The sequence below is a fragment of the Terrapene carolina genome, unplaced genomic scaffold (genome assembly GCF_002925995.2).
Source record: "Terrapene carolina triunguis isolate 2854851 unplaced genomic scaffold, T_m_triunguis-2.0 Scaffold449, whole genome shotgun sequence".
Taxonomy (NCBI): domain Eukaryota; kingdom Metazoa; phylum Chordata; order Testudines; family Emydidae; genus Terrapene; species Terrapene triunguis.
This window is the reverse complement of record NW_020664800.1, coordinates 3,561,313-3,579,100: the sequence shown is the minus strand read 5'-3', so window position 1 is coordinate 3,579,100 and position 17,788 is coordinate 3,561,313. Positions and strand designations below refer to the sequence as shown.

The 17,788-nt window shown below is 45.7% G+C and overlaps 1 protein-coding gene across 1 annotated transcript in view; it reads left to right on the top strand.

Moving 5' to 3' along the window:
- The window catches only part of DPP7 (dipeptidyl peptidase 7), a 33,435-nt gene that overhangs the window by 1,574 nt on the left and 14,073 nt on the right, over positions 1 to 17,788 (top strand). Inside the window, exons 2-8 of the mRNA XM_026658486.1 lie at positions 4 to 102; positions 3,819 to 3,958; positions 4,695 to 4,858; positions 6,251 to 6,386; positions 12,429 to 12,510; positions 14,049 to 14,215; positions 17,096 to 17,156. Coding sequence (XP_026514271.1) covers positions 4 to 102; positions 3,819 to 3,958; positions 4,695 to 4,858; positions 6,251 to 6,386; positions 12,429 to 12,510; positions 14,049 to 14,215; positions 17,096 to 17,156 — 849 coding nt within the window. The remainder of the gene's footprint in view (positions 1 to 3; positions 103 to 3,818; positions 3,959 to 4,694; positions 4,859 to 6,250; positions 6,387 to 12,428; positions 12,511 to 14,048; positions 14,216 to 17,095; positions 17,157 to 17,788) is intronic.

Here is a 17,788-nt window from a genome sequence, read left to right as displayed (position 1 = left end):
CAGAGCCTGTTTACAAGGAGCAGTATTTTGAGCAGGTATTGGATCACTTCAACTTTGAATCGTATGGCAATAAGACCTTCCTACAGAGATACCTCACAACAGGTACGGCCTTTACAAACGGGGGCTCAGACAGAGCTGTGTTTCATCTCCAAAACCTGTTTACTGTTCCCCGGATCTGAAAACTCTTTTGGAATCTGTTCTGTGTGGGCCCATCTGTCAGTGATTTTTGGGAAATATGGTGAAACTTTCACAGAAACGTTGTCCTGTGGCTTTTCCGGAATGACACATTAAATATACTTCCAAATTTCCCTGTGGTAGGAATACAGCGGCTGGTATTCCACATTGGCTCTGCTGTACCGCAGCATAGTAAACCATTTCATGGAATTAAATTAATGATGGAAGACAACTACTAGTTCATCCCCGAGTCCCAGTTTAAAATACCTTAAGTGATCTGGCTTCTATTATTACTTCCCTTGGATGATTATTCCACAGTCAAATAAATCTCACTACTATGTTTCTCTCTCTCTCTCCTCTTTTTTTTTTTTTTAAACTTGGGGGTTCGGTTCCTCCTGGATCCCTGTAAATCATTTCCTTTTTTCCTCAAGTTTTACATCCACCAAATACTTGTAGACAGTTAGGGCTATGATAGTAGTTAATTTAATCAAGCAATACAGATTTAGCTCTTCTAATCTTTCTTCACAAATCAGTTCAGAGTTCTTTCATCATGTCTGTTGCTCCTCTCTGTATTCCTCCAGTTTGTCATTCGTTCTGTTAATGAGGTGTGCAGAGCTGAATGCAGTATCCAAAATGTGGCCACCCCAGAGCCATGGAGTGACCAACTATGTGAGGCATGAACTTTTTGGCCTTTGTTGCTTTGCTGCTGTATTACTATTTTTGGTAACTTCTGTGGCACCTATTGCAGGTGCAGCTTGGTGCTTTGAATACAGCAGAGAAAACAAATGGTTAATCAAATGTTAAACATGTCCTGGAAAGTCAGGAGACTCAAAGTCTGCACTGCTGAGGGGTTTAAGTTCCAAAGAGGGTGTGTGTGTGTTCCCCCTATGTAAATCCCTAATCACACCACCGGAGTTCTAGTGTAAAATACAACAGGCATAACTGACAGCAGAATCTGGTCTTGTGTATTCAAACTTTACTTCCTCGCAGTCAATCTTAACCACCAAGATCAGGTAAAGAACGGAGATGATGCATCGAGAAACTGTTTTTCAAGCTGTTAAGAGCTTTAAAGTTTCAAACATTTTGAATTGTGCTGTGTAGCGAAAAACACCAGCAAACTTGTCTCTTGTCTCAGATTGATACTCGACAGTATATGTTGTGACTCCGCTAGAGGTCAGCCATCTTTTGTGAGTCCTTCAGAGAAAGAAGGTGCTCTTCAAATACTGAATTATTACATAAGTTGAAAGATTTTAATAGTCATAGAAAACGCTGCTTTGAATTTTAATTCACAAGTTTTGTAGGGGGAAAAGATCTCTTTATAGGAGAAGGAATGAAGGCCTATTGGAAGGAATTTGAAAGTGTGTGGAGATCCAGTGGGGTTTTTTTTTTTTTAGGGGGGGGGACTATGATCAAACAGTCATCAGCTCCCATTTATAATCTTACTGGGGGAGGGAGGGGGGCAGAGGCAAGACCACCCATAGTTTCTGCTTCCCTCTTCTCCCCCATGAAATGTCTGCTGCAACAGTTTTGTATCCTGCACTCCCTTGTGCTCATCTAATTTGTTGCATGGTGGGTTATTTAAATCACTGAATGAAACACTTATTTTAAATTAATTGTTACACTTATTTGATCCTAGTGTCATGTCAGGCCAAACTCTGTAAACTTGAACTAAATAATATTTGTAAAAGAAATGGAACATCAGCATAGCAGTTCTGTTAGTTGCAAAATATCTGGGGGAGGGAGGAGTTCTGGGTGTCTCCCCCCACCCCCACACTTTCCTTTTGTGCATTGTGGGCCTTTTGTGATGGTCAGTAAGGATTTGAAACAACTAATGACAGCTGGCTGACCAAACTTATTTCACAAGTAAGTCAGCTGACTCATGAGATTAGCTGGGAGTTGTCCAAAGTTTCAGTCTAAAGATAAACAACATTAAAAAAAAAAAAAACAACCCACACTTAGGTTGGCTATGAGACCAAATCATTCTGGTTCTTCAGAGAAGTGCCAGTCCCTTTTGGTGATCTTTCCAGTATGGCATATTTGATTATAGTTCCATTTAATGGTAATTTACCTCTTCTGTATTTCTCTGCTGATTACCCACATATGTCATGGAAACAGAAGGTGCCCCTTTGCAAATTAACCAGTGACCCATACCCGAGTCTGTGATTTCACAACTGATTTATAAATACTTCATCATTATCTGGTTTATAAATACAAATATTATCACTATTATAAATACTGGTGTCTCCCAGGGATCTGTACCAGGACTAGTGCTGTTCAACATATTCATAAATGATATGGAAAAAGGGGGTGAACAGGGAGGTGGCAAAATTTGCAGATGATACAAAATTATTCAAGGTGGTTAAGTCCAAAGCAGACTGTGAAGAGTTACAAAGGTAGAGGACAGATTAAAAAGATTTTGACTTTTCAGCTTGGAAAAGAGACAACTAAGGGGGGATATAATTGAGGCCTATAAAATCATGACTGGTGTGAAGAAAGTAAATAAGGAAGTGTTATTTACTCCTTCCCATAACACAAGAACTATGGGTCACCAAATGAAATTAATAGGCAGCAGGTTTAAAACAAACAAAAGGAAGTATTTTTTCAGACAACGCACAGTCAGCTGTGGAACTTGTTGCCAGGAGATGTGAAGGCCAAAACTATATCGGGGTTCAAAAAAGAATTAGATAAGTTAATGGAGGATAGGTCCCTTAATGGCTATATTAGTCAGGATGGTCAGGGATGCAACCCCATGCTCTGGATGGCCCTTGCCTCTGACTGCCAGAAGCTGGCAGTGTATGATGGGATGGATCACTTGATGATTGCCTGTTCTGTTGTTCTCTCTGAAGCATCTGGCATTGGCCACTGTCGGAAGACAGGATACTGAGCTAGATGGACCTTTGGTCTGACCCAGTATGGCCATTTTTATGTTCTTCTTATCTGCTTATTGCATCGATAACTTTACACTAAGTGTTTGTCAAAAATAAATTTTCAGTCATGTTTCTGTTAACCAGTAGGAGTGTAAAGTCTAATGTTAGACACTTCACAAGTGTTTGTTTCAGGACACACGTCTACATTAAAACTTAGCAATCCACAGGCACCTCATGGGATTTTGCTCTCACTCATATTCAGTTATAGACAAGTATATACATGTGATCGGCAATAGTTTTCAGAATGGTGGGCTAAATTACATATCACAGTAAGAATGGGAGATTAGACACAACACATACGGATGGATATCAACCAGATTTTTCCTAATGTATTGCCCATTCATACACCATGGGGAGAAGTGATCTCGGATAAATGTTTTCGGCTGACTTTATTACTACTATGGGGACAGTTGTTCCTAGTGTCCTGCAGTTTTCTGAGACTTGGGATTTCTAGGCACAGAAGAGATATTGCAGGCCATATATAGTCCTCAGTAGAACACTGATTTATCATAGTTAGATGCTCAGAAAAGGGATCTGGAATGTCTGTATTTCTCAGTGTGTCATACCATCATGAGTGAATCTCCTTTCAAAGAACAATTCAGCCCTATCATACAGTCCTTAACTCCCCATTAACTTAGCTGAGGGACAGAGTCCTATCGTGCTTCACCAGGCACTTTTTGTTTTCTCTAATGTGCTTCTAATGACTGTCTTTTATAGCTAAATTCTGGAAGCAGGGAGTTGGGCCCATCTTCTTTTATACTGGGAATGAAGGAGACATTTGGGAATTTGCCCAGAATTCCGGCTTCATCCTTGAGCTGGCAGAACAGCAGAATGCGCTAGTGATTTTTGCAGAGCATGTGAGTATTTTATTAACTTTTTTTTTTTTCATATTTTATCTCCATCAGGTATTGCCAGCAGCAACCCCCGACGGTCCCAGGATAATTAGATACAAATCCCTTACTCTGAAATTGCTGTGCATACTAGTGACTCTCCCCTACTGAACCACGTACTCTACGTTATTTATTATGCCCATCAGCGGTGCAATATAAATAATAGTTCATTCAGCAAAACCTAGGCTGTATTGTGCTTTAGAATGGTGCTTTTGTAATCAATGTTCTCTAGCTCTGAACATCAATAAATTCACAGCTGGAGAATGGTGTGTAGGTGTGTGGTGGGGGTCTGCATTATTGTGCCTAACTTGATAACTGTTGGGTCAAATTCTGCCCTGATTTACCACCCACGTAAGCTCTCTGTAGTCTGGGGAGCTGCGTGGAGTTGAAGGTCTATGAATGAAGTGAGGGTTCAATCTTCATCACTCATTCAACCCTTGGTGTTGTGAGTAGTTGGCCTCTCCGCTAAGATGGCCAACAAGGGGGCCAGTTAATGCCCATTGTTTTAGCTTGTTGTGTGACTACTTGTCAGTTACGAAGAGGACAGACCACCAGGGAATTTTAAATTGGCCACCACACAGCTGTAGGATGGCAATGACTTTCAGCTTCTGCTGACCCAGGCAGGCTTGAACATGATGACCTAGGAGGAGAGGAGATATGATGCGGGGGGTCCAACATCTCTTTATGCCTCGTTTTCTTTCAGAGGTATTATGGGACATCTCTTCCATTTGGGAAACTGTCAATGCAGCGGGAAAATATTGGCTTGCTCACTGTGGAACAAGCCCTTGCTGACTATGCGGTGCTCGTTACAGAGCTTAAAAAGCAGTATGGTGCCAGGGACTGCCCAGTCATTGCCTTCGGAGGCAGGTAAATGCTCTCAGGTCTCTCCAGGTACTTCTCTCCCTTCTCTACATTGTTCCCTAACTGGTGTGGTGCTGTCCTTATAGGCTTCCCCTTCCAGTAGAAATGCACGTTTTCCCAGGATTCCCTGCTGTCTCGCTTCAGTTTTCTTTGCATGAATCATGATGGGTACTTGCACGTGGTAGGATATAACTCTGGAATGCTACCCCTTCCCCCTAGTTGCTTCAGTTTGTTTCCTACCACTGATTACTGATCTTTGCTCTCTGTTTGAAATGTGTGCGGTCTGGATGAGGGCCATAAAGTCTCAACCCAGCAGCCTTCAGTCCCCTGCCAGGACATGAGGCCTAAAATAGGAGACCATGCTGAGTAGTCAGTTCCTGATCTCTTCCTGACAAGGCTGCTTAAGATAAGAAGCTCAATCGGACAATGTTGATCCCTGCCTTAATGGAGTAGGTAATTCATCTCAGGTATTTAGGGCTGCAACTCCAAAAGGCAGCTTGTCACAGTCAGTCCTGGCTTCTAGTCACTTTAAATAGGCACCATGAACTGGAAATCTCTAAGCAGTGTCAGTGAATGAACTAGTTCCAGGTTCTGTGCCTGTCCCTGAGCTGACCAAGAACGTTGGACCACCGCACCCAAGAACTTCAGGAGACAGGGATGCTTAATGCAAAACTAACAAAACATTTTATACTGGGAAGGCAGGAAACTGGTAATGAGATAAAGAGCTTTTGACCAATAAGTCTCCAGTTCACATTCAGCCCAGGCTGCTGGTGACTGGAAAGATTTTATTAATGGATTGCACTTCAGTAGCATGTGTGAAGGGAATCATTGGTGTCAGTTGTGTTTGCAGTACGGAAACTATCACAGTGGTTGGTAGACTCAGTAGAGAGGCTAAGGCATTATGGAGACTGAATTCCCCACTTGATTTTTGGAGGGGATCTTCATGATGAACTTTGGCTGGGCCACATGGGAGAATCTTGTGCTGCTGGTGTTCTGTGGGTAAAGAGAGGACTTCAGTCTCCAGGGTACGCACGGAGCTGCCGGAGGATTTGGGAAAAGTCAGCAAGTACATGCTGGGGATACACCCCAAACATAATTGACCCGTTTTAAGTATGTGAGATATCGTTAGATGGCCTCCCACCCAAGCTGCCTCCTGCAGAGTGGAGACCAGCTGCCTGCGCGCCTCAACCTCAGCGATGGGTTTAGATTTGTGTTGATGCTTTTCGGAAAGGAGAGGACCAGAGAGCTGCTTTTTTAAAATGTAAGATGAGATTCCCATTTAGATTCCAGGCTCACTGGGCTGGGTGAGGCCACAACTGCTGGCTCCAGATTACCGAACAAGTTTGCTTTAAATCACGTATTGAGTGAAGTAACTCTCCTCTCTCTCTCTCCCCCCAGTTACGGAGGAATGTTGAGTGCTTACATGAGAATGAAATATCCTAACCTTGTGGCTGGAGCACTAGCGGCCAGTGCTCCTCTGTTGTCTGTGGCTGGAATTGGAGACCCCAACCAGTTCTTTCAAGCGGTCACTGCAGTAAGTGGAAGCTCCATTGAAGGAACAGTAGCTGGCTTGTCTCTAAGTGGCAGTATCTTTCCAAACTGCCATCTCCTCGTGACAGAGTGTTGGGCTGGGGGAGTAGCTGGAATGGGGACCTCCAACAAAAACCAGCTGCTGAATGCCACGCCCTTCCCTTTGTCAGTCCTGAACCAGCAGGCCAGCCTGGGAGAGAGGATGCTGTGTTGATGGAGCTCTTCTGGGTGGGTAGCAAAACTGAGCTCTGACTCCCCATTGTCATTAAAGATACATTATCCCAATACTAGTGTCCTGGCCAAATTTCCCCCTGGGAGCTTCCAGGTAAATCCCCCCTTGTAATCACAACTGGATATGCCTGGATAAATACCCCTTGTCATCACAACTGCTCTTCATTTCCTGTCCTAAACTGTCGTTTCACTGTGCATGCAACATTGCATGGCATCTGCTTAACCCCAGAGCTAGCTGCATTTCAGTATTGGGCGACGTCACTCCCAGTACACTGGCAAAGTTTGTAAAGCACTTTGGGATCAGTTTGAGTGAAAGGCCCTGTAAACACAAGATGACTATTGCTTACACACTTGCAGGGGGATCGAGACTTTTGAAGTATTATTTGGGACTATTTTAGCATCATTGGAATTATGTTAGAAGGTCCCCCTGGGCTGCAGGTTAGGGCTGGAGGTGACTTGCCAGCTGATAATCTGAGAACATGGAACATTGTGCTAGTGAAAAGTCCCAGGCTGATGACTGTGAAGGCTGAAATCCTCAGTGAATCCTCAGAACAGCTATAGCACAAGCAGCGGCTGGCCTGGCCATCTGCCTCAGGCCCACCTTGCTGCTGTGAGGGCAGAGGAGGTGTTCAGTTTCCAGATCTGTCCAATCGATGGCTTCGCTGAGGAGACTGCACACAAAGAGCAGTGTTGATGCTCATACACCGAGAGCTCAACAGTGGCCAGTAGCTTGGTTCACAGAAGCCATTGAGCAAGAGGTGGTCACAGGCAGGGTAGGATATGAGCCAGTGCTGCAGGTGAAGGTTCCTGTGATCATAGAATATCAGGGTTGGAAGGGACATGAGGAGGTATCTAGTCCAACCCCCTGCTCAACGCAGGACCAATCCCCAACTAAATCATCCCAGCCAGGGCTTTGTCAAGCCTGACCTTAAAAACCTCTAAGGAAGGAGATTCCACCACCTCCCTAAGTAACCCATTCCAGTGCTTCACCACCCTCTTAGTGAAAAAGTTTTTCCTAATATCCAACCTAAACCTCCCCCACTGCAACTTGAGACTATTACTCCTCATTCTGTCATCTGCTACCACTGAGAACAGTCTAGATCCATCCTCTTTGGAACCCCCTTTCAGGTAGTTGAAAGCAGCTATCAAATCCCCCCTCATTCTTCTCTTCTGCAGACTAAATAATCCCAGTTCCCTCAGCCCCTCCTCATAAATCATGTGCTCCAGACCCCTCATCATTTTTGTTGCCCTCAGCTAGACTCTTTCCAATTTTTCCACATCCTTCTTGTAGTGTGGGACCCAAAACTGGACACAGTACTCCAGATGAGGCCTCACCAATGCCGAATAGAGGGGAATGATCACGTCCCTCGATCTGCTGGCAGTGCCCCTACTTATACAGCCCAAATGCCATTAGCCTTCTTGGCAACAAGGGCACGCTGTTGACTCATATCCAGCTTCTTGTCCACTGTAACCCCTAGGCCCTTTTCTGCAGAACTGCTGCCTAGCCCCTCGGTCCCTAGTCTGTAGCAATGCATGGAATTCTTCTGACCTAAGTGCAGGACTCTGCACTTGTCCTTTTTGAGCCTCATCAGATTTCTTTTGGCCCAATCCTCTAATGTGTCTAGGTCCCTCTGTATCCTATCCCTACCCTCCAGCATATCTACCACTCCTCCCAGTTTAGTGTCCTCTGCAAACTTGCTGAGGGTGCAATCCACACCATCCTCCAGATCATTAATGAAGATATTGAACAAAACCGGCCCCAGGACCGACCCTTGGGGCACTTCGCTTGATACTGGCTGCCAACTAGACATGGAGCCATTGACCCAGGTGAGTCAATTGACCTCTTGTGAGCGCTTCCTGTTGGCTGGCTGTGATCCTGCACTCTCCCTTTTCCTGTCACCTCCTGTAGGTTGTTACCCTTGTCAGGCAGGTCCTTCAGTGGCTCAGCCCTCTGTCCAAGTCACACACAGTCAGTATACATGAACGAACCCCTTCTGGGGTAACAAAGGTCCAACAAGGACTATTGTTGTGCCCTTGTTGGTGTCTTTAGCCCTGTCTCTGGGCTCAGTTTTTAGCTCCTTCTGGGCTAGCTTTAAGTCCTTCCCTGCCATGTTGTAGAGCGCTGCTCCCAGGGCTTTCTCCCTGGAGACTTTGTCCACAGCAATTCTCACTGCCTCAGCTCTCTAGCCAAGTCACTCTTTCAGTTCAGTCCCCTTCCAGGAGGTGGTAACCAAGAGTTCATCAGTTGCCACCCCCCACATGTTCCTCCGCACCCTGAGAGAGGTCCCACCCCACTTCTTTGGCAAAACTGTGGCTTTGTCCCGTTTGCTCTTGACAACTGATGATCATTTAGCAAGAGCAAACGGGATAAATGCCCAGTTTTGTCAAAAAAATCGGGACGGCCAGCACAGGGCCTAAAAAAGGGACTGTCCCAGCCAAAGCAGGACATATGGTCACCCTACAACCCAGAGACCCTATAAACACCAGATACCTACTGCTTCCCTTGATAGTTGCTGCTGCGTTCCCTGGGCTGCTTCCCACTTGGTCACGTTCACCTGTTGCCATAGTCCTTGGGTTGCCTGCGTCTGTTCCCTGCTTGAGTAGGGTCTCTCTAAGCCACCGTGCCTGGAGAGTCCCTCTTTCTTATCTCTTGTGGTCCCAGCCAGGAACTGACCTGTTCAAGGGCCCTGCAGCTCTTTTTATATGAGATTGCTGCGCTCTGATTGGCTGCTTCCCTGTAGCCTTTCTAGGCAGGCCTGGAGGACCCACCTTCGCTGCTCCTTTCCTGGGAGAAGGGGGGGTGGTAGGACTGCCTCCAGCAGGGGGCCTCAAAGGGTCTGGTACTAGAGCCCTGCAGCTGGACTGGGATCCTTTGGGTCCCACAGGACCCACTGCCATAATAGCAGGAGCAGGTAAAATGTATTTTGTTGTAGGTGGGATCGGGTGGGCAAAAAAACCAACAAAAAACAGACTGTGTTATTTGCGGGGAAAACACTAAATCTCTCATCAGCTTGTCATAAATAGACATCAAATCTTTCTATCCCTCACTTAAATTTAAGTATTAAAACCTTTATTTTTTTAAAAAAATAAAAACTTGCTTTACATTGCTGAAATTCTATTATAACAGGAGTTAAAGTATTTTTGACATCGTTTAAGCAAGATTTGTTTTATTCTTTTAGTGGTAAAAATAATGTCCAAATTCAGTTTTTATTTTTATATAGATATCTATAGATATCTATCTATCTATCTATCTATAAAAATACACACAAACACATATTAACTGACCTTTTTTTTTTGTAGCATGAGGGAATCCGTCTCTTGTGGGATTTGCGGGATCTAAGGTTTTTGTGGGTGGGAGTGGGATAAAAATGCAAGAAACCGTGCGAGAGTGGGTGGGAGTGGGTATTGCAGGATGGGAGTGGGATTTTAAAATAAGCGCAGGGCTCTACCTGGTTCACTCACCACAGTTCCGTATCCTGATTCCAGTCCCATGTGATTGCGATGAATAAATTCTCACGAGGGCAGCCTGCAGAACTCCTCCTTCCTCTTCGATGCAATTTAAAATGAATTTGCTTGTGAGGCAGAGGAGGGAAATTCGTTCCTCTTGGCCAGTGAGCAGCAAAACTCTCCCTGAAATCCTGACACATTTACCGGGTCATTGCTCCTTCCAGTCTGATATCCTGCCTCTGGCTTTGCCATCAAAGGAAGCTAAAAAGAGCCTTTAATATTCCTGCTCATTTCCCCAATACACTTGGAAAGGTAGGAGGGAACTTGCAGGCTGTTGTCTTGTGTCCCAAGGTAGGAAACTGGATTCTGTCAATCTTAGCTTGCAAAGCAACAGATAAACTCGTGGGGATAAACTGTCCAGCGCTGCTTGGAATATAGTCACTGTGTCTGACTTGGTGACCTCCTGCAGCATGGAGTTCCACACGCTGATGTGAACAAACGTTTCCTCAACTTAGCCCTAAATTAACTGCCTGTTAATCTAAACACTAGTGCCTTTGAGCTTGCACACTCTTGTTCTGAAAACCTTATTTAGATTTGGTGGCTTAGCGCCCAGAGAGATCTGTGAAAAATCTTAAGGAAAGGGAATGGCTTGTGTGAAGATGAACTGAAATGCTCTTTAGGTGACCAAATAAAAAGTCTCATTTAAGATCCGAAATTGTTAAGGGAATACAGGATGTTATGCCTTAAAGATACGCTTTTGAAAACTAAATACTTGAAACCATTTTTTCTTAATCCCCAGCCTGGCCCAGCTCTGAGAATTCTTCCATGTGCGAAGTTAATTCCTTCCCTAACGCAGTGTATGACACGTAGCACCCTGCTCTGCTTTAGGTATTAATGATACCATTCATTATTGCAGAAACCTGAAATGGGATTTTTGCTGAGTCTTTTACATTTAAAAAAAACCCCTTTCCATTGACTCCCAAAATGTGTTTATCTGCAGCATTAAGACTATTAGTGTTAAGATCCCAAACAGTCCCTTTGTGTATTTTTTTTTTATAAGTGCTTCCTTTCACCTTTAAGGAATCTTCCTAGCAGCACTGTGTGCATTTGAAGAGAAGGCAATTCAGAGTTCAGTTGCTGTCCTTGGTGAGAGAATGCACCTGTGGTGTTAATATTCCTAAAGGCAAACATTTCATGATTCATTCGCAGTAGTTTTCTTCCTCTCATTCATTTTGCATGAGCTAGACTGCATTTACTTGGAGTGAAATGCCTTCTATTGAAGGCTCTCCAAACCACTCTATAAACACTAAGTGCAAGAACACACGGAGGAGATGGGTGGCGTAGGAGTGTAGCACCGAAGGTAGTGGCCGTGCTTATAAGTGCATGTGTACTTTTTTTCACAAGGCTGAGTTAAATGTGGGCTTTTGTGTGTGCAACTCGGGTACACCCAAGTGCACACTTCCAATAGCCTTGCACAAGTCATTTAGTACCAAGCTTATCAGGAGAGGTGGTAATAGAAACTGGGGCCCTGATTCTTGCTTACCTTAAGGCCATGTCTTCACTAGAAAAACTGTTAACACTTTTTTCCTAGTGTAGACATCACCTGTGGCTACTTCACATCACTCTGGTAGGATAAAAAGGTCTTAAAATGACTGTTATTAGTAACAATAATCCCTAGCTCTTATATCTTTTTCAGCAGTAGATCTCAAAGCACTTTACAAATAAATGATAAAGGGAAATTGAGGCACAGAGAAGGGAAGTGGGTTGCCCAAAGTTATCCAGCAGACCAATGGCAGAGCCAGGAGTAGAAGCCAGGTTTTCTGAGTCCCGATCCAGTAGGCAATGCTGCCTCCCAAAACATAATTCACTCTTGCTTTTAAGGCCCCTTTGCACTGGCAGAATGCTCCCAAGTAGCCTTAGCGTAAATAAGAAACAAGGCCTTGGAGCTCTGTGACCGTGACCCATTCCCTTGTTAGCTGCTGAGCATGTCCCCTCCTGTCACTTAACACTGAGAGAGAAGTTAGTATATCCGACTCTTTCCAGCAGAGGGATGGCAGAAAACAAACTGGCTGCCATGCTGTTTGGATAAGATGGAAGTGCAGCCTACTGCACCTGGGGGAATGGGCGGGGGATCCTTTGGAAGAGGGGGCAGAGGTTGTATCAGCACCATCCATAAGAGTGCACATATGACTTGCCAAAGTGGCTTGTAGTCTGTTAGCCCCGTTGGTGGCTGGTAGTGCCCTGCCATGACTGGCTGCTAAAGCCAGCAGGGGCTGCTCCCCTTGGATACAGACCTCAGAGCTGTTATCCATGTTTGTGTAACTTCCTGGCTTGGCTGCTCTAATCTCTCTCTCTCTCATCATTTTAGGATTTTCAGAGCTCGAGCCCAGCTTGCGTCAAGGCCGTGAGCAAAGCCTTCCAGGAAATCAATGACCTCTACTTGAGTGGAGGTAAGATGAGCTTTGCTGCCCACAGCAGAGTGCTCCCGAACAGCCGGCAGGAGCCATCTCCAAGGCCCTCTCGGACTGAGATAGTTGCAGTTTTTAAGCCGATTTAGTTAAACCAGTGCAAACCCCTGGGCAGACACTTATTTAGGGTTAAGAGTGGTTTATTTTGGTTTACAGTGAAACACTTCAGCTAGATTGAAATGAGACCCTCTTCAACTGAAATAAGTGTGTCCTCACAGAGGTTTGCACTGGTTTAACTAAACCAATTTAAAATCACACCTTTAGGGCACGTCTTTACTACCCGCCGGATCGGCGGGTAGCGATTGATCTATCGGGGATCGATTTATCGCGTCTAGTGTAGACGCGATAAAATCGATCCCCGATCGCTCTGCCGTCGACTCCGGAAGTCCACCGCAGCGAGAGGCGGAAGCGGAGTCGACGGGGGAGTGGCTGCGGTCAACTCGCCGCCGTCCTCACAGCCAGGTAAGTCGACCTAAAATACGCTATTCGTGTAGCTGAAGTTGCGTATCTTAGGTCGACTCCCCCCCGTAGTGTAGACCTAGCCTTAGTTAGGCGGGTGTAACTTCCTCATGTTTGCTCGGTTCCTATTCCTCTGACGTAAAGAGCGCATGTGCTGGGACCGCTAATGCAACCGCTGCTGCTAACTGAGCCAGAGAGGGCACTGTGTGGTGCAGTCTCAGTTAACCTAGGGTGTCTGCAGCAGGGCTCCTTTTCCGAGCCAGGTCTCCTGACTTTAGCAGGCCTCTCCAGATGATCTTTGCATTTTAAGGTGCATCTGAGCTGTAGTGACGCTGTGGGCCCCAGGTTTATTCTCACTCAGTGACTCTCACAGCTCCCAAATGGAAAAAGATGCTTTCCCCCCCTAACTACCAGTTCTGCAAATTCAACCCCAGATCTGACAGTGCAGCTGGGATCTTTCTGCCTCTGCCTGCCTTGGAATCTGCAATGAGAACTCAGCTGAGGCAGCACAAAGCCGCATTCCCCCAGGGCTATGCTGCACCTGCAGAGCTAATGGGAGTGAAAACAACTCTGGGAGCAAACGAAAGAGGCCGACCCTGCTGCTGCAGGGAACCAGTAATCCTCATTAGCTGCCAGTGGCAGTTGTATCCTGCTGGGGAGAGACTAGGCTCCAGGAGTGGAAAGGAGTAACGGCTTGTCTACACTTAAAACGCTACAGTGGCACAGCAACATTGCTGTAGTGCTTCAGTGTTGACACTGCCTATGCTAACAGAAGGGATTCTCCTGGCGGCGTGGGTAAGCCACCCCCCCCCCCTGCCACCCCCAAGAAGCAGCGAGGTCAGCGGAAGAATGCAGGGTTTTTACACAATGGCGGACATTTGCATCTGGACACCCAAACTTGTGTGAGTTAATATGTAGTATTACAAACGCTGTTCTTGTTTTCATAGCTTCATATTACTCCTGACTAGCCAGCCACGTGGAATGAAGGAAACGTGGCGCGGCTCTGTGGTATCAGTTTACACTCTTTGGAGCATATGTATCACTTTTCTTTCCCTCTGCAGCCTACGATAGAATCAGCAGTGAAATGGCCACGTGCAAGAGGGTTTCTTGCAAGGAAGATGTCTACCAGCTGTTTGAGTTCGCTCGAAATGCCTTCACCATGATGGCTATGATGGACTATCCTTACAAAACAGACTTCATGGGTCACTTCCCTGCTAACCCAGTCAAGGTGAGTGCCAGGGCGCTGGAGGGATCAAGAAGAGCTCTTACACCCTCTTGAGACAATGAATATCATCTTGTGTCTTCTTTTCTTTTTGTCCTGCCACTAAATATATCTGAAACTGATTGCTCTGGGAGGGACGGCTGCGGTCAGCCTCAGCCAAACTCTGCTTTCACTCAAGTTACACACAATACAAGCACGTTGACTTAAACTTTCAAAAGTATCTAATCACTTTAGGAACCTCTGTTTTTTGGTTGTCCAACTTGAGACGTCTTTAAAGGGTTCTGATTCTCCGAGGGCAAGTGACTCGGACTTCCTAATAATCAAGCTCCTTTTAAGATGTCTCGGGTCAGCCCCCTGCCCCACCACCTTGAGGCACCCAGAATCACTCGTTGCCAGATCATAGACTATATAGGGTAGCACAGTGGAAGCAAGAACAGGATTTGTTCCCTAGAGTTTATATTTTTGATCATTTCTAGACAACTAATCCTTTTGACCTTTGTCCTGTGGTAATTCTTCCTCTCTCCATTCGCCCAGGGAAAACACACTCTGGAGAACAAGGCTGAGACTTGTGGATATCCCTTCTAGAATAATACACTGTTTTGTGGACACTAGAATAAGAATATAATAGAATACCTAGCTCTTATCATCATTAGATCTTCAAGCACTTTACAAAGGAGGTCAGTATCAGCATCCCCATTATACAGATGGGGAAACTGAGGTACAGAGGGGAAGTGACTTGTCCAAGGTCACCCAGTAGCAGAGCCAGGAATTGAACCCAGGTATCCTGAGGTCCAGTCCAGTGTCTGATCCACACCATCTCACTAAATAGCCCAAAGGATTGGAACCCCAGTACGGAGCTCTCCAGTCACCCCTCCCAATCCATCTAGGGCAGTAGGTGGCCTAGGTCAAATGGCATTGTTGGTCTTCATTCAGTTGCTGGTGTGTGGCTTGTAGTGCTCTTGGACCACGGTGCTACAGCACAGAACTTCCCCCAAGTTCCTAACTGCTCCACTTGGCTGTTTTGCTAAGGAGCTCGTGAATGAGCCACAAAGAATGACCTTCCCCATCCTCTCCAATAGGTGGTCCTCCTCGGGCAGTTGAGGCACCATGCCAAGTGGTGTGGAGAAGCATGCGTTGCTGGGGCCCATGTTGGACCGAGGGTGATGACTGATAAAACCCCAGGCCAAGATTTTCACAAGCAACTGGTGATTTTGGGGGGTCCAATTTGAGACCCCTTAGAGGAGTCTGGTTTTCAGAGGCCGAGTGGTTGGCCCTCTGACCATCGGCTCCTTTGAAGGTGTCTCAAGTTGGGCCCCTAGCAGCAATGTCATTCTTGAAAATCTTGGTCTCCTCCTCTAGGCTATTAGCCTAGCACCTTCTGTCACCCAAACTCTGCTAAACACTGACATACTAAAGGGCTGTAACTGACTTTGATTCCCCCCCACCTTTTTCTGCTGTCAGAACCTACTGCAGCCCTTTAACATCGTGGCTCCAGGGTGAACTGCTCATTTCCTGGCCAGGTCCTCCAACACACTCTGTAATTAGAGGACAAAACTGTTCCATTATCCCCTTACAAAGCAGCTAAACTCGGCTAAAATGCCTGAGTGAAAGAAGATCTGGAGGACCTTGAAAACTGGAGAAATAGAAATGGGATGAAATTTAATAATACAAAGTCGTGCACTGAGGGAATAAAAGAATTGTTGCTGTCAGCTGGGGACGTATCAGTTGGAAGCAACAGAGGAGGAGAAAGACCTGGGCGTATTGGTTGATCACAGGATGACTATTAGCTGCCAATGTGATGTAGCTGTGAAAAAGGCTAATGTAATCCTAGGATGCGTCAGGCGAGGTATTTCCAGTAGAGAGAGGGAAGTGTTATTGCCATTATACAAGGCACTGGTGAGACCTCATCTGGAACACTGTGCTATTCTGGTCTCCCGTGTTTAAGAAAGATGAATTCAAACTGGAACAGGTGCAGAGAAGGGCTACTAGGATGATCAGAGGAATGGAAAACCTTCCTTACAAAAGGAGACTCAGGGAGCTTGGTTTCTTTAGCCTAACCAAATGAAGATTGAGAGGAGATATAATTGCTCTCTATAAATACATCTGAGAGAGAAATCCAAGGGAGGGAGAGGAGTTATTTAACTTAAAGGGCCAATGTTGACACAGAACAACTGGTCATCAACAAGTTCAGGCTTGAAATTAGACAGAGGTTTCTAACCATCAGAGAAGTAAAGTTCTGGAACAGCCTCCCAAGGGGAGCAGTGGGGCAAAAAACCTAATTGGGTTCAAGACTGAGCTAAGTAAGTTGATGGAGGGGAAGGTGTGATGAGATTGCCTACATTGGCATGTGGCCCATCTGTGACTGCTAGTAGTAAATATGTCCAACTGCTGGAGATGGGAAGGGCTCTGAGTTATTCAGAGAATTCTTTCCCAGGTGTCTGGCTGGGGGTCTTGCCGACATGCTCAGGGTCTAACTGATCGCCATATTTGGGGTTGGGAAGGAACTTTCACCCAGGTGAGATTGGCAGAGACCCTGGGCGTTTTTCACCATCCTCTGCACAGGTCACTTGTTGGTTTAAACTAGAGAAAATGGTGGCATCTCTATAACTTGACGTCTTTAAGTCCCCTAACCTCTGGCTGAGTTACTGTTTATTGCTGACAGGGGTGGGTGAGGTTCTGTGGCCTGCAATATGCAGGAGGTCAGACTAGATCACGATGGTCCCTTCTGGCCTCAAAGTCCGAGTGGCGTGTCTTTCCTCATCCATTGTTTTGAAGCTTTCAGGATAATCTCTTTGTGAAACTGAGACCTCCAAACTAACTTCTAATTGCTTGTCATTTAAAGCATCTGTCTGGAAACTGACCAAAGTGTGTGTGTCCCTTATCCAGGTTGGCTGTGACCAGATCCTTGCACATCAGGACCATATTAAAGGACTGGCGGCTCTTATCGGTGAGTTAGTTTTATCAGCTTTGTCTTCTTTGAAACTCTCCTTCAGAAGCACTTGTGAACGCTGAGTTCTCCCATATTGTTTCAGGGGCTATGGAACACTTTGCACTGCAGTGGCACCTGGACCTTAACACGTCACAGACAATGAATTAACCTTTCAGCTCCCACATGATGTAACTATTAGCTTGGGTCTTGCCCATTTTGTCTACACTGCCAGGGAAGGTGTGAGCCTAGCACAGGGCTAGCTTTAACCTAGCTAGCAAGGGGAACAGTTATAGGGAAGATGCGTTGGCATGGGCTAGCAACCACAGTACAAGCCTGCTGGTGACCCCGAGTAGGTACTTGGGTTGCTAGCCTGGGCTGCCACCTCTTCATTGCTATTAAGTATCAGAGGGGTAGCCGTGTTAGTCTGAATCTGTAAAAAGCAACAGAGGGTCCTATGGCACCTTTAAGACTAACAGAAGTATTGGGAGCATAAGCTTTCGTGGGTAAGAACGAAGAAGTGAGGTTCTTACCCACGAAAGCTTATGCTCCCAATACTTCTGTTAGTCTTAAAGGTGCCACAGGACCCTCTGTTGCTTTGTTCATTGCTATTGTTACCCATGTTAGCTAGATAATAGCTAGAATGGGCATGC